The following is a 13151-nucleotide window of genomic DNA, read 5'->3' on the forward strand; positions in this document are numbered from 1 at the left end:
TGTTGTTGATTTTTACAATTCTGATTAGTATGCAGTGGGATCTCATTGTAGTTTCGATTTGTATTTCCCTGATGAGTGATATTAAGCATCTTTTCCTGTGTCTGTTGGCCATCTGGATGTCTTCTTTGGAAAAGTGTCTATTCATGTCTTCTGCCCATTTCTAACTGGGTTATTGGTTTTTTGGGTATTGAGTTTGGTAAGGTCTTTGTAGATCTTGGATACTAGCCCTTTATCTGATATGTCATTTGCAACTATCTTCTCCCATTCTGTTGGTTGTCTTTTAGTTTTGTTGACTGTTTTCTTTGTTGTGCAGAAGTGTTTTATCCTGATTAAGTCCCAGTAGTTCACTTTTGCTTTTGTTTCCCTTGCCTTTGGAGATGTGTCTAGTAAGAAGCTGCAGCAGCTGAGCTCAAAGAGGTCGCTCCCTGTGTTATCCTCTAGGATTTTGATCATTCCCTGTCTCACATTTAGGTCTTTCATCCATTTTGAATTTATTTTTGTGTGTGGTGTAAGAAAGTGGTCCAGTTTCATTCTTTTGCACGTGACTGTCCAGTTTTCTCAACACCATTTGCTGAAGAGACTGTCTTTTTTCCATCAGATATTCTTTCCTGCTTTGTCAAAGATGGGTAGACCATAGAGTTGCTGTTCCATTGATCTATGTGTCTGTTTTTGTGCCAATAACATACTATCTTGATGATCAAAGCTTGGTAAGAGAGCTTGAAGTCCAGAGTTGTGATGCTTCCAGCTTTGCATCTCTTTTTCAAGATTGCTTTAGCTATTTGAGGTCTTTTGTGTTCCATACAAATTTAAAGATTGTTCCAGTTCTGTGAAAAATCCTGGTAATATTTTGATTGGGATTGCATTAAATGTATGGGTTGCTTTAGGCAGTATAAACATCTTAACACTATTTGCTCTTCCATTCCATGAACATGGAATGTTTTCCCATTCTTTGTGTCCTCTTCAGTTTCTTTCCTAAGTGTTCTATAATTTTCAGAGCACAGATCTTTTACATCTTTGGTTAGATTTATTCCTACTTCTCTTGATTGTTGGTACAATTGTAAATGGGATTGATTCCTTGATTTCTCTTCCTGCCATTTCATTATTGATGTTCAGAAATCCAACAGATCTCGGTATGTTATTTCTGTATCTTGCAACTGCTTTTATTTTTAAAATGATGCTAATTTATGGTGAATTTAATCCTATATTCTTCATTCTAAGAAAAAATGACTTCTAAATTATTTGGAAAAAAATAATAAATTATTTGGGATCTTAAAAATAGAAGTATAATGTATATGAGACATGATAAAGAAATTAAAAGTACATTTTAATAGGGACATGAGGGGACAGATGGCAGCTACACTTGTGGTGAACATAATATATACTTGTTGAACTATTATGGTGTCCACCTGAAACTAATGTAACATTGTGTGCCAACCATTCTCATTTCAAAAAATTAATGGAAGCTAAATAATTTTAAAAAGATATTAAAAGTGTTCATAAAAATTCTAGTGTCAAGTGAAATAGATATTTACAGAAAATATTTTTTAGCCTTTTCTCACACCCTTGGTATTGCGTATGCTTCAGCTATTCCCCAGGGAAAAATCACAGCTGCTGCTAAGACCAATTCTTCAGTGGCCACCAAACTCATATCAAGTTAGCAGGCACCAAAGGCCAAATTGCTGGGAGAAAAATCCAGCATTTTTTATTTAGTAAAGCAGTAAAACTAAGTCAAACCTTGAGTCAGATGACCAGGAAAATACCATAAGCTGATGGAGTAATGTATTGGAGTATAATGTATTGATAAGTTGTGCTCACATCAAAGCATCCAGAGACACGAGATGTATAAAATTTACCAAAACCATCTATGAATATTCAAAATTCCTATGTCACCTCCCCCTCACGTTTTTATTTTATTCTGGTATCAGTGTAATTATATGTACCATTAAAAATATAGAGTATAGAGTGAGATATTAATTATATTCTATTTGTGAAAAGGCCCTTTAATTTTCAGACGGATTTATTATATATCTCAGAATAGCATCAAACGACTTCATAACACAGAAATGTAAAAGATTGCTTAAACGAAATGTGGGAAATAGTATATAAGTCATAAAACAAAGTGATTTTTAAAAAGCATGCTTTATTCCTAATACACTTGACACAGTGTACTTTTTAAATGGATATATTTGACGTCTAATGACACAGTGGCCCTAAGGTGTACATCGTGGTACTCCTGGTATCCGTATATACTGCAAGATGGTCACCATCTTTGCAATATTTAGTCTATTACACAATATAGTACAATACTCTCTGTATTTTTCATACCGGGAATTAGAGCACTATCGCTTATTTACTGCTCGTTATTTACTACTTGCAAGTAATAGCAATTTTATCCCCCCGCCCCCACCATCAATCCCCTGTGACACCACCATTTTACTATCTGTATTTTATAACATTGGTTTTTTTAGATTCCACATGCAGGTGATGCCATGCAGTAATTGGCTTTCTTTGTCTGACTTATTTCACTTAGGATAACGTGGTCAAGGTCCATCCACGTTGTTGCAAATGGTAGGGTATTGTCGTTTGTCATAGCTGAATATTTCATTGTGTATATATATACCGTATCTTTTTCTTTAATCCATTCATCTTTGATGGACATTAAGTTACTTCCAGACCTTGGCTATTGGAAATAGGGCTGCAGTAGACATACATACTGATTTCATTTCTTTTAAGTATGTACCCAGTAGCAGAATTACTAGATTGTATATGGTAGTTCTATTTTTAATTTTTTGAGGAACCTCCACCTTGTTTTGAACCAATTTACATTCCCACCAACAGGTTATTAGAGCACCCTTTACACCACATTCTTGGCGACATCTGTTGTCTCTTGTCTTCTTGAAAATAAGATTCTAATAGGTGAAAGGTGATGTCTCATTGTGGCATTGATTTACATCTCTTCGATGATTAGTGACATTATGTATCTTTTCACGTGCCTGTTGGCCATTTTGATGTCCCCTTTAGAAAAATGTCTAATTAGTTCTGTCTTACTTTTCCAATCTGAAAGATGCGTGTGGTCATGTATGTGTATATATAATACTCATAATATTTACACATTATATTAGATTTGTACTTATTGTATTTACATAGTATATAATATTTTCATTATATACTATTTATAATTCACTCTCAAAATTGGAATAATAATGATCACAGTTATATTTTAACAACATATGCTGCGCCAGGCACTGTGATAGAGCTTTACAGGAATCCCCTCTACAGCTTGGAGAGTCGTTGTAGGAATCGAATGATAATGACGCCCAACAGGACACCTAGCAGATCCGAAAGCATTCGAATCTAAAACTCAGTTGCCAAAAAAAAAAATAAAATAAAAATATAAAAATAATAAAATAATAAAAAATAAAACTCAGTTGCCTGCGTCCCCGTTTGGGGGATATTATTATTATTTAACAGCCTACTCACGCTACTGGCAGTGTTTTGCCGATCACGGATCCCTCTTCCTTTGCAGCATGCGGCTGTCGTGTCAACAGCTCCCTCTCCGAGCGCTGCCACGCTAGGACGGGCCAGTGCGAGTGCAAGCCAAACGTGCAGGGGCGGCGGTGTGACGAGTGTAAGGTAAGCAGCAGGGGCTGGCCAAGGGCTCCTCTCTCCTGGAAAATGCTCATTAGCTTGCAGTGACACACGTATTAAGTGTAAAGAGAGGAGCCCAGGATTCTCCAAATCTACACGTACAATCTCTGTGATCGTCGGAATATTTTTCCAACATAGAAGGAAGTGTGCCGTCTGCTAGCACTTGCCTGTGAGCCTGTGATCCCTGGCAGGAATACTCACTGAAAATCAGATGTTTTTGAAACAAATGGCCTATAAATTGAATCCCAGTCTATCGTGAGTAAAATACTCTTTGCTTTTATGTTGGCATCATGAATGCCCTACACCGTTGGTCTTGGGCAAGCGCTTTGCTCTAGTTCTATCATTTAAGAGTCAGTTCCATGAGCACGCTACTTCTCCAGAGTTGTCAGCAGAGAAGCTAACCAACATATATTTTTTAAACATTTTATTTATTTATTCATGAGAGACACAGAGAAAGAGAGAGAGAGAGAGAGAGAGAGAGGCAGAGACACAGGCAGAGGGAGAGGCAGGCTCCATGCTGGGAGCCCGATGTGGGACTCGATCCTGGGACTTCTGGATCACTCCCTGGGCCAAAGGCAGATGCTCAACCGCTGAGCCACCCAGGCGTCCCTCAACATATTTTTTTAGATAACGTCACTTTTCTAAAATGAAACAAAAAATCAAAATATGTTGCTGTCTGTTCCTGAGCGTTGGCCTGCCTTCGGTGTGCCAAGCGCCTTGGATCCCTCCATGGGAGTGATGGGTCCGCGTTACCTCTTCTTTATAAATATGTATTTATTCTTGGTGGTAAAGACTGTTGAACAGAACCAGCAATTCTCAGATGGCAAACTGGCCTTTTTGTAGTAAGCTCGAAGGTATCATCCGCGTCCGTCTGTTGAATAATATCATCTGCTCTTTCGTCCCTTTGTTTTGTCTTATTTTTCGTTGGCTTTGAAAGCCCCATATGTGGTGGGACCCAGAGAAGCAATTCTGTGTATTGTGCGGCTGCAGCCCCGTTGGCTCCGTGACACCGCAGTGTGATACGGCGGGACGATGTGCGTGTCACTCTGGCTTCGTAGGGAGACAGTGTCGCCTCGGCAGGCAGGTGCAGCGGCCGGAGGAGCAGCCACAGAGAGCGCAGCGGGTGCTGGGGCCTCCTCCGAGGTGGGCCGGCAGCAGCTCGGGCGGGTGTCCCCGGGGAGCCCATCGCACCCCCGCTCCGGTAATCCCAGAGGTACTGCATGGCTCGTGCCTCCGCATGCTGTGTGCCACCCATGCCGCGGACCTTCTCGATGGCGTTTTTACCAAATAACGGTTGCTCAGCGTGCAGACCGCAGATGTCAAAGCTGCACAATTCCTGCTTGAAGCCCTGCCTTTTGAAAAGAGCTTTCCATGTATTGTTAAGCATGTGTTCAAGTTCAGAGGTTCATGGAAGTTTCCAATAACCATGGATATGGAGAAACTAAAGTTTATTTGTACAAACCTATGATTTTAGCAGTGGAAGGAATTTCAGGCATCATTTGGAGCAAATCCCCTTCCATGAATGAACAAGTGAAGGGAAATCTAGCAGAGAGAGAGCAGCTTTCCCAAGTTTCCCAGCTTTCCCAAGTGAGACCGTATGTGTGAGAGTGCAGGGCACCGACTCTGAAGCCAGGCCGGCTGGGGTGGAAGCCTGACTCTGCGCTTGGCTTGCTGGTGACCTTAGGCAAGTCACTTGACCTTTCTGTGCCTCAGTTTCCTCCCTCTGTAGAAAAGTGATGGTAATAACTATCTCCCAGGAGTGTCTTGAGGAATAAATGAGTTCATCTTTGTAAAGGGCTTTAGGACGGTGCTTGGCACGCAGCAGGCACAGTATGTAAGTGCTCACCATCTACTTTTTGAATCTGTTTACTACAAAGGTTTTCCCGAGTCTCGGAGTTAAATTTTTGTACATCAATTTTATTAAAATTTTGTTACTGGAATTCGTTACTATGTATTTTGGTGCAACTTAACTCTTTAAAACTACATTATTTAATTATTTGAAATGGATGGTAGATTTCTTCTTACGTATTTTTTAAATAACAAACTTTGAAATTTTCTTAATAACTATGATTTGGAAGTTCATTTAATCCTACATAGATGTATCTGTTAAAGATATATAGGTATGCCAAGTGAAGAAAAAATTAGGGGATAAAGATGAATTAAAGTATTTCCTCTGCAATTCAGATTTCTAAGTCAGGAAAATTTAGGAGATAAATGCAAAATGCCTTGCATAAGGAATGCAAACACATCTATGATTCAGGTTTTTTAAAAACTATGTTAATGTATGTTCTAGTCTTTTTTCTATGTATATATGTTTCTATTTGTGTGCGTGAGTGGTGTGTGTGTCATCATAGGTATATAATCGGAGTCATAGTGTATATATAATTTTATATCCTACTTTTTGAAATTTTACATAATGCTATATCCTAAGCTTGTTCCTATCATTAAAATTGCTTCAAAACAGGATTTTAATGATTGCCTAGTATTTCATAGCATGAATGTATCATAATGTAACCTACGCAACTTCCTCTCTAACATTGGGAAGTCCCTCTCATAAGTAATGCGGAATACCAATAGGGCATGCTCATACTTTAACCATTTTCCTAATTTCTGATTATTTCTCTAGGTCAGGTATCTAGAATTTCGCAGGTAATTGCTTTTTATGAATAAAAATCTTACATGTCTTAATCTTCCCTTACATAATGAAATTTAATTTCAAAATCATGTGGTAAGTCATTTGTTAGAACTGATACTTTCTTATTTATTTATTTATTTATTTATTTATTTATTTATTTATTTATTCTTTAAAATATATTTCAGTACCAGTGCAGTGCTGTATTAGTTGTATTAGGCATACAATATAGTGATTTCACCTTCTTTAATCATATGATGACATCTGAATTTGGACTGGAAATAAAAATAAAGCCAACAATAAATACAAAGATTAAATGACAAACTCAGTCCACCCATTTATATTTAAAAACCAAAATTGTTAGCTATAGTCATTTTAAGAGCCTAATTTTCAGTGCAATTTTGTTTTCTAGAACTGGTTTTCATACTGTTAACAATAATTTCAAAAATATATAATGACAGTTATTTGTTTCTCTTTGGGTGGCTCCCATTAAATAGCAAGAGTCTTTGTTACCAGGAAGTAACTATTGAGTGTAATATTAAAAAATGGGAATTATTTTTTACAAAGAAGTAATTACCAAGACTAATTTTTCAGATTAAAATATCATAGTAGTGTGACCCACTTCATATTTTAAAATACGACCCTGATGTACTTTAAGTACGATATGCACTTTTCATTTTTCTAGTAGAGGTAATTTTTTTTTTTTTAGTAGAGGTAATTTTTAATCCATCCACACTCCCTAACGTAGTCACTCTAGGTCAGATAGCATATATTTCAAGCCAAAGCTAGTCATGAAAACCGATCATAGAAAGTTTCTATGCATAGATAAGAGATATACTTAGGAATTACCCATCAGAGAGTAAAAGGTTCCTTTCATCTACCTAATCCGGCACTTTGATGTGAATTCTCTCAAATCAATTTCACTTGTTAAAATGAAACCCAAGAAAGTAGATGTTTGTAAACCAATTATTTTGTCAGCATTGGCATAAACCTGTAAGTTATATTTGTAACATGAGCCCTAGAATGATGACTAGGTGTATCTACAGAGAGATGACAAAAATTAGATCAAATATTAGAGAAAAAACATTTATTTTATAACTGTAGGTTTCTGCTCAATAATATTGAAAACATTTTTAACAAGTAGAAGGCGTTAATAAGATCTAAAAGCAATCAATTCAGATTATTAGGAAGGAAGCAAGTAAATTTTCTAAATTAAAATGTAAGTAACACTCCATAGCTTAGATCCACATTGCTGTTAAAATCTTGGAAGGTATAGGGAAAGACTGGTGAAAATATAAAGCAGACATAAAGGATAGTGACCTAATTCTACTGTTAACTTTGATAAAAATTTTAAAGTTACAGTACTCTTCTTTCTGGATTTTGTAGGAAAGGGGCCATTAGATCCCATTACAACCTCATTGTCATAACATCCGTGAAGAACTTTGATCATCCGTAGGTTCCTCTCTCCTGCCTCACCTTTTGGTGGTGGTGCATCTTATTTCATAATGAATTCATTGATTTAAATTTAATTTCTCTCTTTCTTCTTTATGCCAGCCTGAAACCTTCGGCCTACAATCAGGAAGAGGGTGTGTTCCCTGCAATTGCAATTCCTTTGGGTCTAAATCTTTCGACTGTGAAGAGAGTGGTCAGTGTTGGTGCCAGCCTGGAGTGACAGGAAAGAAATGTGACCGCTGTGCCCATGGCTATTTCAACTTCCAAGAAGGAGGCTGCACAGGTCTGTAAATAAGACTCAGCCCTACACATTCATTCTCTGGTTTGGGCATTTTGGCAAATGTAGCAGTTCATTCTTCACCATCCCTAGATGTTAATAATAAGATTAAAGCAAAGGCACCTTCACAACAATTATAGGATCCAAAATATTTAACTGAATAAATAATGTACATTTATTTTAAATAAACTAACAAATGAAATATACTGTAGTCTGAAACATTGCTCAATAAATAACTATTTGCAGTACTCAATAAAAATAAATAAATAAATAAATAAATAAACAAACAAATAAACAAACAAACAAAGAAACATCAGCAGGTCTCAATTTTGCTGTGTCCCTTCCTGGCTGTGACCACGAGTCGCTCACTCAACGGCTACTGTAGCCTGGAAGTCAAACGTTCAATTTTTCTTTTGCCAGTGTTCTCATAGTTTAAACTTCACTCTCAAGCTAATATAGTTCAACTTAGAAAAGTGAAGGGGGAAATCATCTCAAGCAGCCTCCAAGCTGAGCGTGGAACCTGAGACCATGACCCCAGCCAAAGCCAAGAGTTGGGTGCCCAACTAAATGAGCCACCCGGGCGCCCCTAAAATATACAGTCCTTTGAACCCAACCCTTACATGTTCAGTTAGTGTGAATTATGAAATGCTACTGTGCATTCAAATACCTTCACTACTAGAAATTATTAGTAAGACAACATTATTTTAAATTATGAAATGGTGATGACATTAGAAATGTAAACTTAGTAGCATTCAGATCCAGAGACACAGGACAGAAAACAGCCCCAAACAAGCAGGATAACATGATGGTTGAGAGTAGATTTCCACCAAATAGCTGGGATGGGTTTCATGGCTCCACTGGTGACTAGTTATGTGACCTTGCCTAAGTGATTGGGTCTTTGCTGTCTCTCTACAAAGTTCATCTATTAAATCAAGAAAATGATGATTTCTATCTCACTGGGTTTTTGTAAGAATTAGTTGAGTTAATAGCTATAAAATATTTAGAATAATGCCTGGCATGTAGGCACCAGGGCAGTGTTTATCATTGTTATTATTATTATCAGTGTTTATTAGTATTCTGAATTGTGTTAAACATCGTGTTTGGGCGGGGAAAAGCCAGCTGATTATTCAAGTCTTCTCCATATTCAGTTTTATGATTCCTTTTGAAGAACCGCTTAGAGAATTTCTATTTGCAAGGTAACTTCTTGAATCGCTATTCGAACTGTCCCAAGGCATTTTTTAGCACATAAATTTGAACATAAGGTGAACTAGTTTTCTTCTTAAGAAATGGTACATACAAAATAAACCCTTTGACTTAAAACTATCAACAACAATAATAATAACAAAAATAACAGCTAAGATTTCTTTGGTGTTTATGTCAAGTATTATACGGAACAGTTTTCACAGCTCGTATGGGATACTGTGAGCAATGATAATTGTGACTCCTTAAAAATTGAACTTAGTCAAATAGTCTAAATGTAAAAAGTCAAATAGTTTAAATGTATTTCATTTAAAGATTTAATCATCATGTGACCAATTGGCTTTTTATAATATTAATCTTCTGTCTGAATCTGAGTATTTGGTGGTATTTCTCCCTTTGCTTTCACTTCAGTTTGAAACTTACTAGCTGAGTCAACTATAGCTAATAAATAGTGTTCATTGCTCATCTTAGATGACTTTGACGCTCCCCTGAAATCACTTTTATTCAAATCTGATTTATGCAGTATTTGAGAATTTGCACTTTTTACATATTATAGCTAAGAAAATGAAAAATCTATTGAAAAAAATAAGGCAGATGGTAAATAAAATTCAAAAATCAACACGCTCACACAGAGTTACAAAATTCAGCTGTTTTTATTTTTTGTGAAACTGGCAATATCCTGATGTATGCCAATTATAACTATTATACTCAATATACTGAATTTAAGAAGCCTGTTGAGCTTATAGTTTTTTATTGCAAAACAGAGTCATCAATAAGAAGAAAATATTAATCTATACAGCATAGAATAAGTAAGTAAAACTTAAAAAAACATAGAATCAAAATTTTAAACTTTATAGCATCTAAGTACACTGAGCATCGAATCTGATGTGCCACTTCTTTCTTTAAACTTAGTTGAAAACCTAAAAATATTTTACCTTTTGAAATTATTAAAAGAAATACAATATAATTTTACAATATAATTTTGTTTGTCAACCCCTCTATGAAATACACTTCACTGTGATGTAAAAGACGAACGAGGTAAGTTTTCACTTATAACAATAATATGGAAAATGAAACAACACAAATCCAAATACAATCTCCATACTTTCTATCACATTTTTACTATTTTACTCTTTTTTTCCCTTTCACCTGTGAAGCTTGTGACTGTTCTCATCTGGGAAACAATTGTGACCCAAAGACTGGTCAGTGCATTTGCCCTCCCAATACAGTTGGAGAGAAATGTTCTAAATGTTTACCTAATACCTGGGGTCACAGCATCATCACTGGTTGTAAGGTGAGTTAATTGCTCTATTTTATCTGATCATGTTTTAAGAAATTTGTTTTTATCTTGTTAAAGTTTTATAGTCGGGCATTTCAAAAGCTAATATTATTAAACAATAGAGAACTATCAGTATAGAGCGATTGCAGATATTGATCAGTATCTTAACATTTTACTTGTGGGGAAATAGGATGAAGCAAGCACCACGTTTATGTATCTTCATTCATGAGACCTACCAAAAAAAAAAAAAGAGGAAAAATTATAATAAAATCAGAAACAGCAACAACTTCATACCTAAGCAGAGTGAGATACTAACTGCAAAGTACAAGGAAATGAAGGACTCGTTAAAGGAATTTGCCAAAAATCTATAGTAATTGCCCCCAAATTATGACTAGGCTTCACTTTTCAAGAAACAGTTGAGAGGATTCTGTGGAGTCATATTAACAACCTCTAGCTTGAAAAACTCCATGTTTCTTTTCCATGGGAATTCCACAGAAAGTGGCATGACCAGATTCCATAGTGTCACGTTATGTGCCTGACAGCGACTGCAGGTACATCGGTGAGAGATGACAGACGTTGGGGCCTGGTCAGTGCGCCTCCCCAGAGATACGGGGAGTAGGCTGTGTGACTGCTGCTGTGGCTTGGTGACCTTCTCGATTTGGAGGCTAAGAAACAGGAGTCTTATACGGGTCCTGGATTTGCTTTTCAGATTAGATGAGAGTATTATCTATAGCTACAAGGATTTTTTTCCTTAAAAATTTATTATTTATTTATTTATTTATTTATTTATTTATTTATTTATTTATTTATTTTTGAGACACAGAGAGGCAGAGACACGGGCAGAGGGCGAGCAGAGAGGCAGAGAGGCAGAGAACCGGAAGAGTTCTCCCTGCGGGGAACCCGATATGGGACTCGATCCCAGGACCTCAAGGTCATGCCCTGAGCCGAAGGCAGACGCTCAGCCGCTGAGCCAGCCATGGCTACAGGGATTATAGGAGATTCGAGGTCAGGTAGGAAAAGTGATGAGTTCAGGATTTTTGTCAGTGTTTTGCGAGGTATTAATTAAATAAAATACAATTCACTCTCTTGAAGGGGTAAGTTTTGACCAGTGATTACAGTTATATGCTCCCTTGTAGTCTACTTCCCCTCACCCCTCAACCAGCATCAGGAATTTACTGTTTCTCCTTCTATCACTGTAGTTACGTTGTCTCTCCAAATTCATGTAAATCAAGCCCTTGTCCATGTTGTTTGGGTTTTGTTTGCTTGTTTGGTGGCAATAGTTTTGGTCTGGCTTCCTTTACTTAATATGATGCTTTTGTGATTCATCCATACTGTTGCATGTATTTTGTTATTTTTAATTATTTACTAATTTGTATTGGATGATATGCTATGACTTGCTTATTACCATTTAATGGGCATTTGGGTCATTTCCAGTATGGGGCTATTATGAACTATTTTGCCATGAATACCAATGTATAAGTCAAAAGCATTGGTGTAGATGTATGATTTCATTTATCATCCATCACAAGACTACTCCATATCCTTCTCAACACTTAGGATTGCTTTTTTTTTTTTTAAGATTATTTATTTATTCATGAGAGACACAGAGAGAGGCAGAGACACAGGCAGAGGGATAACCAGGCTCCCTGTGGCAAGCCCAATGTGAGACTCGATCCCAGGACGCAGGGGTCACGCCCTGAGCTGAGGGCAGATGCTCAACCCCTGAGCCCCCCATGTGTCCCCCAACACTTAGGATTCTGACTCTTGAATTTTAAGCATTCAGTTGATGTTTATGTATATCTTTCTGTTGCTTTAATGTCCACTAATATTGGGAATAATTTTATTTACCATTTGTATATCTTCTTGGGTGAAGTTCTATACAAATATTTTCTATTTTAGGTTGTTAGTTTCCTCAGTAATGTGTCATAAAAGTTCTTTATATATTCTAGATGCAAGTCCTTTAACATATATATGTTCAGTAACTATTTTCTCCCACTATATTACAGCTTGCATTTTATTTCCTCTGTAGTAGCTTCATCTAATTTTTATAAAGACCAGTTTTTTGTTATCCTTTTCTTTCATGGCTCATGCTTTTTCTTTTCTAAGAAATGTACAGTTGCTTACATCAATATCTAAAGGCCCCTCTCCTGTGTTTTCTTCAAGAAGTTTTATAATTTTGGCTTTTACATTTAGGTCCACATTCCATTTTCAATATTAATTTTTTCTGTGTACTCTGAGGTAATGGTCAAAGCTCAGTTTTTAATGGATATCTAATTTTTCCAGCATCATTTTTGGAAAGAATATTCTTCTTCCCCATTGAATTACTTTAGTCAAAGTAGAATAATTGCATGTGCCTCTCTTGCATTTCTGAACTCTATTCTGTTTTGTCGATCGGTGTCTGTCCTTATGCTAACACAGTACTGTCTTCATCACCGTAGCTTTTTAGTAATGTGTGAAATCAGGTGGTGTAGATTCTCCAACTCCTTTTCATTTCCAATACCTTTTGGGTACATTAGATGTTTTGCATTCCCACTTTTAAAGAGTTTGTCAGTTTCTTTACCAAAAGCTTTCTAGGATTTGATTGGCATTACATTGAGTCTACAGGTCATTTTGGGAAAAATCAAGACTATTGCACCTTTCAATATACGAATATGACCTAATTT

General features: G+C 36.5%; 1 protein-coding gene across 1 annotated transcript in view; it reads left to right on the forward strand.

Moving 5' to 3' along the window:
• The window catches only part of LAMA2 (laminin subunit alpha 2), a 586660-nt gene that overhangs the window by 363270 nt on the left and 210239 nt on the right, over positions 1-13151 (forward strand). The window contains exons 21-23 of the mRNA XM_055309905.1: positions 3527-3633; positions 7835-8015; positions 10367-10503. Of these exons, the coding sequence (XP_055165880.1) occupies positions 3527-3633; positions 7835-8015; positions 10367-10503 (425 nt within the window). The remainder of the gene's footprint in view (positions 1-3526; positions 3634-7834; positions 8016-10366; positions 10504-13151) is intronic.

The sequence above is a fragment of the Nyctereutes procyonoides genome, unplaced genomic scaffold (assembly GCF_905146905.1).
Source record: "Nyctereutes procyonoides isolate TBG_1078 unplaced genomic scaffold, NYPRO_anot_genome, whole genome shotgun sequence".
In the NCBI taxonomy this organism is placed as follows: Eukaryota; Metazoa; Chordata; class Mammalia; order Carnivora; family Canidae; genus Nyctereutes; species Nyctereutes procyonoides.